This window comes from Lingula anatina, chromosome 6 (assembly GCF_051362555.1).
Source record: "Lingula anatina isolate TDL-2025a chromosome 6, LinAna3.0, whole genome shotgun sequence".
Lineage (NCBI taxonomy): Eukaryota > Metazoa > Brachiopoda > Lingulata > Lingulida > Lingulidae > Lingula > Lingula anatina.
In genome coordinates this window covers 24,246,346-24,258,634 of record NC_141772.1, presented here as the reverse complement: position 1 = coordinate 24,258,634, position 12,289 = coordinate 24,246,346, and the positions used below count along the sequence as shown (strand labels likewise).

Below are 12,289 nucleotides of genomic sequence, written 5' to 3'. Positions count from 1 at the left end.
ACCCAGCTCAGCATGTTATAAACATGTAAATACATGCCAGATACGGATCTAATGTGGACTGCACTCTTTCCACGACTCATTTGTTTGAATATGGTGAAATAATGGGAGCAAAAACATGCAGCTTACTTGTTGGAGGACTCTTAAATGACATATTAGAACAAATGACAACACACGGATAAGAAAAAGACACCTGTTCTTCACATGATGTTTTGCCACTGACAGGAGGGGGAATTAACATTTTTGGGAAGAGTTGGCAGCCAAATTAATCAATACTTTACATTGTATTCTCTGCATGTCTCCTTGTAGAAATATGGAATTTATTTTTTTTACTCTTTCTGAATTTGATATTTTTATTTTGTTTTCATAAAAACTTATTCATTTTTTTATCTATAATTAATATAAAATTTTGTTAAAAGAGACTGAGCAATGCTTTCAAAATCACACTTTAGATGGGCAAAGATAAAATAAAATGGGAATGTATTTCACTAAATAAAATACTTTTCACTGTGATATACCTCCCAAAGTTAATTGAACCTGGATTCTTTTCAAAAATTTCTGATGAAAAAGAAAAAAGATATTCCAGAAATTTCACTAATGAGAGCCTGTGGCAGACCTGTGGGAGATGTATTTTAGTAAAAGGATCAAGGTCTTCCTCCCACTTCTAGTTTATTCAATCTCCAGTCTGGAGTCTTACCTAACCTCACCCTCACACTGACAGCCAGGAAAGCACCATCAGTCAGGCAATACCGCCATCCTCGCATCCAGCCAGCCGCGTCATGTATGACATTGTTCCACTCGCCTCCACGATAGCGCCATTAGCAGCCAACCTCTGACCTTTGAGAAACCACACAGGGGCGGCAGTCGGCCTCTTACCAAGCACCAGAAGGTACTGGGACCCGTGGACCAGACAGCTACCGTCAGGGACCCACCCTTATTTCTAAAAAAAAAAAAAAATTAATCTGGCAGGCATTGTGGGGTGGATTTTTGGAGAGAAACCAGACAGAAATACATGGACCCCCCTTCCTCCCTTTTTTTTTTTTTTGTTTTGTTATTTTAAAAATTTCTCTCATTAACAGATATAAATTTCTTTTCTCCAAATAAAATCATCAATTAAAAAAAAATATGTATAAAATAAAAGAAGAAATGCCTCCCCTCCTCTCTCTGTTACAGTGAATACATTAGCAGAAATAATGCCATGACAGTACAGTGTTCTCTATAAATGCTGTATAAGTACACAGTGCTAAGTATCATAAACATTGGTCTCACCACCATTTTTTATCTTGTTGTTATGGAAGCATCTATCCCCCTGTGATGAAGCCAATCAAATTAACTCCTTACCTCCAAATAAAAATAGGGAAAATAGTAGAATAATGATTATAAAAATAAATGAACAAATAAAAAAGGATAGTTAGAAATTACTCATAGCGTCTGGTTGAAAGACTAACCATAGGTATTGGATTCTCCACCAAAGTATACATGAGATGATTCCAAATGCTATAATTTACCAAATCTATCCTTCAAGCCCAAATATAAAAATAAGGCTGTGAGTCAATTCTTCACCTCATCATATGTATTTTGAACCCATTTTCCTTTTGTAATAACTAGGTATATATATATATATATATATATATATATATATATATATATATATATATATATATATATATATATATATATATATATGAGTAAAGTGGATCATTTTTACACAGTTTTGGAAGAAAGTGGGGCAATTTTTTATCCTTAAGTTTAAAAATGGATGATGTTGTCCATCAAATTATCATGAAATATGTTCTCAGATTTGTTGCTTATTTTCTTTTTCAATATTATTTTGCTAATGGATAAAACTATCACTATAAATTTCAAATAATGGAAAACATCTTGCTTTAGAATAGCCATTTCTCATCATGAAAAGCCCAGTGGGCAAACTAGAGAGTCATTTTGTGGTTGTCTGACTTTTTTGTAAATAATAGTAGCTTTAGTGCAATTAATAACCCTGTCAGTCATTCCTATTTACCTGACATATACATATTTCCATCTTTCTAAGCTATTACATTCATTTTTTAAACAACACACCCCAACAAAATAATCTTGTTGCTAATTATACTTATAATCTTCCTATCCATGACATGAACAAATTACCCTTCATTCAGAAATATAGTAAGTGCTACGTGAACTATTTGATAATTGTTTTATACAATTCACTATAACCACAGCCTTTTTGTTATTGCACTTGTATAATGTCCTTAAAACTAAGATAAGAAACCATATATTTTTCTTTGTGAGGTATTTGTGGTGACCAAAATTATTCATTTTTTTTTGTTTGGGAATTAAAAAAAAAACCAATGTATGTTGAGGAAGTATTTGGTTTAATTGGTATGTCATTAGAGGTAGAGTGTGAATTGTTTTTTAAGGCGATTGACAAATTTTAAGGATGAAAATAACATCAAAGAGACAACGAGGAAAATATGCTTGATGGTTTTTAAGGGAACAGGATACTTGATACTTATATAGCAAAAATAAATAAATAGTTAAGATTTTATGTTACTTTCTGAACTAGTTTTTAAGAATCTTAGGTTATAGAAAAAATCAGTACTTTTATGTTCTTTACTTTTATCTAGTAAAATCCATAACTGTCTTTGTAATATTAAGAGAAAACCATCACAAGTGAATCTTCATATTTTTTAAATCTACAGATTTACTAAGTAAGAATTTTTTGACTAAAAGTGGTATTATGAAGAACCACAACAGTCTTCCCCACCAGTAGAGTCAGAGCAGAGTAATAGTACATTGAGCTGGCCCCGCTTGCTCTCAACAGGCCAATACACAAACAAAAAATAAAGAATGAATTACAAAGAACAAGGTTCACCAACTTGCACAAGTATCAGGTGTTTTTTTGATGAAGGGAACTCATTTGTTTTACTAACCTGACAATCAAAGCAGTGACGGCGGGGGGGGGGGGGGGGGGGGGGGGGGGGGGGGGGGGGGGGGTATGGGCTGCTCTCTTAACACAGGGCTCCAGACGGGGGGGGGGGGTTGTAATTATTATGGCAAGGTTCCTAAATCCATGGAATTTGATAAAAAAAAAATGTAACTACTAATTGGTGTATGGAGTACACTGTAACATGGAGACAGGGGAGGTACCTGTGGCCAGGTTGTACTGGATGATTGGGGGGTGGATGAGAGAAAAACCCCACCCTGTTGTTATGGCTTTTTTTAAATTAGAAACCCATTTTGATGACAAGTGATAAAATCTGCTGTTATCCATTGATTTGGTGCTTGTTTCCAACCAGGACAGAAAGTTTTTGTCAAAGTTTTTGAAATTAGAATATAAGGTGCTGATGTCACATTTCTCTGGTCAAACTGATACTTATGTTTTAAAAGTCGAGTCACCCAAAAATACCTGCAATGTGACCATTATTCTTCAAGGAACTCCTACCTGCTGGTTAAATAATATGATCAAACCTTTATTCACTTAAGTTTAAATATTATCTGATTAATCAATTAAACTTAAACACATTTCATTTTCAGTCATGTCAATGAAATTTGTAAAAGCTTTAAAAACATCTTCTGCTTTGCACCATCACTCACCAAAATTCTAAACAAAATAACAACAAAATGCACACAATCAGAAAAAAAGAAAAAACAAAAACAAGGAAATATATATAAATTCAAATTTAGAAAATAAACATAATTTCACCAAACCTTCCAAGGTCAAAACAGACAGAACTTTTAACTGTTGCTGCCTTCATGTCCAGTGAACTGCAGCAGACAGTTAAGATAGTACCTGGGGAGTAAGAGTAAAAAACAACATTGGAGCAACTCAGAGGAGAGTGAAAAATTGCCCCTGACAGCTTCAATTGGATCTGACTGGAGCAATCCCTCGCCTAATGGACAATTACCAGCAGTAATTAAACATTTATAGAGCTGCCAAACTATGATCTCCCTCTAGTGGCTACAGATAGGACAATTACTAGGGTCAAGGGAGGAGGGAAACAAGAGGGTGGGCACAAATTCGTGGAACTGAAGATATTACTACCAGTTATTCAGGCATTACTGGCAATTTCTTATTTTTAAAATATATTTCTAGAGGATTTTTTTTCTTTTTCTTTTTTGCTGTTATGTTCTTCATTCAAGCTTCACTTTTTCATTTTCGATATTCATTATTGGTAAACACTTTTTTATTTAAATGTTTAAAAACTTTTCATGTATACTAACAAGGGGTTGATACATTGGGGGTGAAGAATCAGATGGGTAAACAGTAAAGGAACTAAAATGAAGAAAAATAAATTTAGAGTATATTCCAGAATAAGAAATGTTTTAGTCCTCTTATTTAAAAATGAATTTTTCAAATCATCTGTTGGACTGAATATCCTTACTTTAAGGTGAAGTTAATGTTCACATAACTATGTATATATCTCATCATAAAGTTTGAACCAAATAAATAAAGTATTTTAGAAGGCATAGGGATCAATCAATGGAACAAAACACCAATGAAACTAATAAGGATTGCATTTTTATTTATTACTAAAGAAGTTACAATATTTAATTCATGTTATGTTTGTCAATCACAAAACCCACTTTACAATAATATGAAAACTTCTTCACAAAGCCTAAAATGTTTGTGACTTTCTTACTTGTCTTTAAGCATCACTTTTTAAATTGGCCCTCCCTGCTTCAAGTGAGACAAATCACTGTCAGGAAATTTTGATAAAATAAAAGAAACACATATCAATATTATCCTACATACATATGAAGATTTCAAGTAAGCTTAGGGTGTATTCTTAAGGCTTGCTTGGATTATGGTAACTAGACTTAAAAGCTCAGCTCTTGTTTATTTCTCCTTGCCTCCTGTTTCAGTATACGAAGAATGATGAAAATCAATTCTCACTACGCTTAATTGGATTTAAGAGCCAGTTTCTTTTCCCAACATGAACTGTATAGCAGTGTGCCACTCCCAATTGACATTGATCGGTGCAAAAAATTCTGATAAAAATCTTATGCGGAGGAAACTATTTAAAACCAGTGTATAGGTTTGCAGTGGACGTACAAGGTTGTAGTTGACTCCGATGACGGTAGCGTTATATCTGTTACTGAATCAATTGTACCCTCTTGGTAAAATTCACACCACTTAGTGCTTCTATAAATGGGATACTAAATCAAAAGCCCCTGCTAAGATCCAGAAGCAGCACATTTGAGTAGAGTGATTATCACTGAAATTGGAAATGAAATATCCAAGACAATGCTCTAATCGAATTTCCCCTTCGACCACCAGGGGGGCTGCTGTGCAGGACAGGCCCACCATTTTCTAAAAGAGATTCAGTGTCTAAAATGAACCTAGTTTTAACTTGCTGAAAAATCTTGAAGGATGCCTCCAGACGAGACAGAATGAATTACAATAACAAACACTATCATTACTTCAGTGATAACATCCAAGCTGGGTGACACTTGAAGGCAAAGAATACCACAAACTCCATAGACTTTTTACCAAATTAATTACCAAGGGAAATCTACTCCAGCAAGAACAAAGCCAAGACAAAAGAGTTCAAGAAACTCTGGAAATAATCTAATAATTGTGCAGTATTATGCTTCTCCCCCTGGCTGGATCAATAGAAGACAATAATGCCAATTTGAAGTTGTTTCTGTCAGCTGTGGGAAGGCTGGTTTACACAATGTTACACTGGATTGGCTGAGGGAAATGACAGAAATTATTTCTGCCATTTAGTCCGCCATTCCATGTGGTAGGAGTGGGAGGGGTGTACGGCAGATTCCCTGAAAGATTTTGTTCAGTGTGAAAAACAAGAATGATGATTTTCTGCAATCTTTCACTTCATGAGTAGAAAAATACCATTGCATGGGAATTGATGATTCGAGAAAGATGGATATGAGAAATTCTAAGATAAAAAATAAAAAAAGAATAGTGAAAATAGTAAAGGTCTAACACTGAGAGAGAAAGTAAGCAAAAAGAGAGAGATCAAGAGAGCGGCAATTGCCCAAGGAAAGTAAAGACAGAAAAAACAACAGCAAAGTTGAAAAATGCAATATTTTGAACTATATTTAGTCACACACCAAGCTAAAACAAGAGAAGTCACTTTTTACCACCAAAGTTTCTATTAAAACAAAGTACTACCAAGTTGAATTCAGACAGTACAACGCCAATAAACAATCTTGCTAAGAAACCATGCAGTCTTGCAGAGACGTGAAGTATGAAAATGGCTTAACCAAAATGTAATGAAATCATAATTTAAACAGTATCTTTGATTTAACTAAGATGACTTCATTGTTGTAATCAAGAGCAGGAGATAAGATATATGTGTAGGGGAAATTACTACAGCAGCGCTGACTAGGCGGAACTGCATGGTATCCCACGTGCCACCTGAAAAAAATATGTTTCCGTAGTTTAACTATCACCTTCCCACTGTGCATGGAGCCACCGAAATTATATTGGTGAAATTCATCCTTCCTTCCATCGTAATAACAGTTGCTTTCAGTGGCCCTGTTTGGTTTTAACAGGTACATAATTCAAGTCGTTTTTGTCAATAAATTGCCACACATATTTGAATCTTTAACTTTGCCTGCTGCTACTGAGGTCAGCTTGGTAAACACCAGTCTTTCTTTGTAATCATTTCTGAACATTATTGTTTGACAATCATGTTCCAGAAATTTTGTGGTAAAAATATTTTATATGAGATATAGAGAAAGAAGAACTATGGCTAAGTCATCACTGAAAAACTTATTTTTTTTTACAAGAGGAAGATTTTTGAAAGTAAAGAATATACATGATTTCAATAACACAATGGAAAATCAGATTTATAAGATAAACTTCCCATCCGGTACAATGTCATAACCCCAAGATACTATAAGAAAATCACTGTGCTGTTATTTAGACGAAAATTATCTTAAGTATTCCATAAGTAGGACTTTGACCTATGAAAAATACAGAGTTATAGAGTACATCTTCACTTTGACAATATCCATATGGCTATCATGTATCTTCTTTTAATAACATGCCTTTAAAAATTTCATTTGTGAAATGTGGTAATGGGTCAGATAACTTTGGAAAGAATGAAAATAAACTTGTGACTTATTACTAAATAATTTTATTTTGTTACAATGTTAAGTAACTTGATACAGTGTAATTTTCTTTGGTTACAAAGTTATGTTTACTTCTTACAATGTAATTTTATATGGTTACAATGTCATATGTAACTTGTTACAATCTGATGTGATTTTACTGTAGTAAAAACAAATTAAAAAAAATAATAATTTCAGTATTTCCATCAAATTTTCTCCCCCAAGAAATAGATTCTGGATACATTCATGTTGTCCTTTTAAAGAGTTGTTGACTTAGACATATCATCTGCTAATTTGACTCATTATCCCTTTAGTGACCATCCATTATGATTCCAATACGGTGCCTAGACCCTGGTATTTGGACTTATTAAGTCATTCATTGGGATATGTCTCTTGTCGGCTGATGTACATGGCTCTTTCTTGTAACAGCTTTTGTGTCTTAATTTCTTTAATTTTAGTTAAACATGCTTTAGTGACACCCATCTAGTCTCTCAGTCTCTTGATGTAATGCACCAAATTGTATTAAATGCCAAATGTTTATCAGTGAGGAAGGTTCTACTAAAAGTATCTCTTTTATGGCATTTGTGTAATTTATCAAAATAGTAATGTTAAAATTCAAGTAAAAATACTGTCATCCCTGACAAAGAACACATAATTGTAGGTACAAAACAATTCATTTGTAAACAACAAAATTTGAATGATTTTAATGAATAAAAGTCAAGCCAACTACAGAGTACAATTTTTTCACATTTTTAAAATCTTACAGTGCACCTTCGGAGAAAATTATGCAGAAGGCAACCATGTCTTTAGTCAAAGTAAAATGAAATTTATAAAAGTATTTATTTTTTGGTCAGAAAAAAATATCTAGTTGAAAAGTTAAACATTTAACCAAGTTGGCTGAGCAAGGTAATCCATTTTCTGCAAAAAGAAGTGACCTCAAGAATACATAAGTAACCCCCAAAATAACTATTATTTTGAAAATTCAAAAAATATTCAGAAAACCACTCTATGGATGTAATATTCCTCCCTCTCGTTGGCGCAGAGGTTATTACAACACACCTTTGTGAGTGCAGCATGTCTGACAGGGGTATTAGAGCACTGGTCGTGGAGACAAGAAGTCTGCTCAATAAGTAATCTGAACAGGCCTGGACACAGAACCACCTTACTAAGTTTCCATCCAAGCTTTTATAAGTTTTCAAATAAGGCAGTATTACTGGTGGGGAGACTCAAGTCATTTGCTTGGAAAATTAAAAAATAATCAACAAGTCAAACAACACCATTCAAGTCCTTTGTTAACAAAAAGGGAGGTTTGTTTCAAGTTTTTTTTTCTTTTATAGTATTGAATTTTAATATTGTAAGGTATTGTCTGAATATCTGGTGGTAAAATCTTAGAAACTTCGTGCTATTGTGGTTGATTTCTAATGCACTCAGAATGATTAATTACACTGTGGGGAAAACAAAACGTCTTCAAAAACACCCTTCCCCATCAGATAACACTGCAGTCCCTTGGTTGCAATAAGCATTATTATACCCGACGCAGTTGTTTGGAAAGGCTCTTTTTACTCTTAAATGATTGCAAATGTTTAGGTTCTTATTTCAACAATGATAATATCTTGACTTTATCATAATAGAGAAACTCTATCTTCATTTCTTTTCAAAATTTCTTTTTACATTAAAAAACCATCACTGTACCTCAACTGACTAAATTAATAAGGTAAAACTTGATATTCATGTTTTTTTCATTTTCAAAATTGCATTTTTCACCAATGGTCATATCTTGACGCTATCAAAATGCAACTTGTTGATAGCATTTGTTCTGTTTGTTAAAGGCACAGACAACTACTGGCACAAAATATTCCAATAGAACACATTTTGATTACATTTTCATAAGTATTCCATTTAATGTTCATTGTTAAGTTTTCTTATCTCATTTATCCAAGGAAAGGAAAAAAATGCACACATTTAGTTTTGGTTAGGACAACCTAAATTCATTGACATCTCTCATTTCAAGAGTCAAGTATAATCTCCAATTACCATGCTTTTTTATTCAATTAATGTATTTCAAATGTTGCAAACATGGAATTTTCAAGCCACCTTATGGGAACAAGTCATAAAAAATTATTTTGATATAAAAAATTGTTGCACCATCACATACTATCAGAATTACCTGGGTGATTCCATTAAAGTTTTGGGTCTTTTTACAACCATGGAATGCTAGTACAGTATCTAGACTTGAATAAAAAGAATAAATTTGATCAGACGTATAGATGGGGTTAGTTGAGAAAAAAAAATCTGGATGATCCTTTAGAGATTTTCCATTGATTTATTTTCTTTTGTCCATATTTACAGTTAGCTTTATACATGGTTTGAATACATATTTTCAGCAGGGTTGTTATTTTGGCTGCATCATTATTAGGTATCCAAATAAAAGATCTCTTAAAATTTAGGCTACACAGATTGGCCAAACACTAAACCTTTTCAATGCCATTACCTAACTTGTATCATTGCTATATATCTTAAAAATACAAATATAAAATGCAGTTTGATTTAATCACTTTTATGACTTTGAACTTTATTAAAAAATATTGAAAAGACTTGTTCCATTTTTGTATATTATCTTACTTATTAATCTGTCAATACATCTGCATTGTATCCACTTAAAATTCAGACATTCAAGATTTCTTTCAAACATGCAAAAATAAGTTTGGGATCTCTAAGAGTCCATTTAACCTTACATCTTAAACTTAGTTGCCTTTTCTAATTCTGGATTTCTATCATTTTTTTTCTTTTTTCACTCCAGAAAACTTGTACTCTAAATGTAGTCATCTTCTCTACAAGACAACCCCATCACACCCTCCCAACACACTGTGTAATGTATTTCTTTTTTTTTTTTCTTTTTTCAAATGCACCACTTTTCAGATAATTTTTTTCTTATTTCAACTTTACCATTTATGGAAGCTCACATGAGAAGTTCTGTTAGATTAATATCAAGAGCACCTGTCCCTAAACATATCTAAATAAAAATATTCTCCATCAATGTTTTCATATTTGTAAATTGTCAATGCTACTTTTAGAAGAACACTTGAATGTGTTAGCCTTTTATTTTGCCCAGTTTAAAACTACTTCCCTTTTTGATGTTGTGTACTATTCTTTTCTAAGATTGCTTTTCTGATCTAGTAAGAAACTAAAAACAAACCAAAAACAGAAGTCAATGAAGAGAGCAGGATTCCAGGAAAACACAGAAGCTAAAACCAAGAAAAGCTGCACTTCCAAACAGTCCCCAACAGAGAGGAGCAGTCAGAACATGAAAAGTATATAATAATTTTGATTTTGGGCGACAGGAGGCAGCTGGGGTGTACAAAAATAAGGGATCTGCCTCTGATCTAAAGGCTGATAACGGTGGCTAATGATGTACAGCCAGGGCTAAAGGCCATAGGAATACGAGGGAGCTACCCGGCCTACCTGAGCAAATATGACGCCATGGAAAATCAAAATTGCTCATAAAACTGTCTGCAGCCATTTGCTCTCAGTACGACCATGTTAAGTTAGATTGCCTCTGTTTTAAATCTTTGTGGGTTGTCTCTGTTTTGTAGAAGCAGTCTTCATTTCCTTGCAATTTTCATTCAGCATTTCAGTAAACTTCTGTCTCTGTTCTGCCTACGTTCTCATAATTTCATCAAATTTCATCAAATTATACAATGAAAAACACACTGTCTCTGTCTCAAACTTATATACTATCAACTATTATTGAAAAAAATACTTCTTTTGAAAATAGAAATTATTCTCAGTTGTCTTAGTTTTTCATTTCAAAATGTACAACATGCATTTTTCCTAGAATGAGAACATAAAATCATGCTAAAAATTTCACGTCTATTTCATATTCAAAATTAGAACAAATACCTCTTTGCATCTTTATTTCATACAGTAAAAATATTCATGATTTCAAAGATGGCTGACTGATCTTTCACTTTTTTCTGAAAAATAAAAAAGCAGGTGACAGTGAGTTATTATGGAGGCAACTCCTTATGTAACAGGAGCACATGGTGCCCCACTCAGTAGCTCTCTTGGTGGATCACCTGGTCCTAGCAAGTGCATTTAGAACAAATCTGCCATTGAAGATATAGATAATATCAAATCTATTACGCCACAACTCACATCTTTAAAAAATCATCTTCTAGGGGTTGGGGTAAACTTGACAGCAAATCTAGTCATCTGAGTATTCAGATTTTACCATTTAAAACATATCTGTGTTGTTTTAAAGTAATTATTAAGTGAAAACTATAACAGCAAAGGTCTATCTAATATCAATACTATAAAACTGCTATACCATATCATAAGTATGGAGCCTATGCTTCTTCAAAAAGTTTCTAAAATAAAAAATGTATTTTCAAAGTTTTTAACCCACCACATCACATATGATTTCAAAAAGATGACAAATTTCAGAGACATTAATCACACCAAAGTGTTTTGCACCCGAATTGTGATATTTCTGACAGCAAAGATGACAACAAACAAAGATAATCAACAGACACTTAGTTTCATCAATTTTGGTTTAATCAGAAACTTCATCTGCCATTAGAATTTCAAATTAGATTCCTATCGCGACTACTGCACACATAGGACACAGAACCTGAGGATTCTTCCACAGACCGTCAGAGCTGTCATTTGCCATTTGCATGTAAGAAAGTGAGAAATCATGTTGATGTCTTTATCACTAGATCTATCCCCCCTTTTTTTTCTTTTCAAAATGGAGAGAGGAAGTCTGCAGCTTCCCCGGCTGCACAGCAGCAGCAAAATGCCTGAAATTATATTGAATCCCATTTTTTGTGGTAGAGAAGGGCGTTATCTTTTGAAATCACCACAGCTGACTGTCTTCACTTGTTTCTTCTCACTTCTCTCTGGAAAATATGAGTTATGGCTCACAAAGACTGCAGCTGGATGTCTGAAAGTATTATTTCAATCATTTCTCTTTAGAAAATGAATTATGTTTTAAAATATTAACTGAGTTGGTAAATGTATTTAATCTCATTTTTCTGGATTGTTTAGGTAATAATGTACATGATCAGCACTTATCTGTCTCATTTCTAACTCTCTTAAAAATGATTCAAATTACTATTCAAATGACTGCATGAAAATTGGCTAAACATTAATAGTCCAAAACTTGAATCAAGGAATAACAACTTAATCAAAAATTTAAACATAGATGATGGTGTGGATA

The 12,289-nt window shown here is 33.3% G+C and overlaps 1 protein-coding gene across 2 annotated transcripts in view; it reads right to left on the bottom strand.

Moving 5' to 3' along the window:
• The window catches only part of LOC106172850 (synaptotagmin-1), a 51,793-nt gene that overhangs the window by 8,287 nt on the left and 31,217 nt on the right, over positions 1-12,289 (bottom strand). Inside the window, exon 10 of one of the 2 annotated variants that reach the window (XM_087016284.1) lies at positions 1,312-1,338. The exons of the other annotated variant lie outside the window; for it this stretch is intronic. Within the exon in view, the coding sequence (XP_086872410.1) occupies positions 1,327-1,338 (12 nt within the window). The 3' untranslated portion in view covers positions 1,312-1,326. Of the gene's footprint in view, positions 1-1,311; positions 1,339-12,289 lie in introns of those variants that run through there. 2 annotated transcript variants of the gene reach the window in all.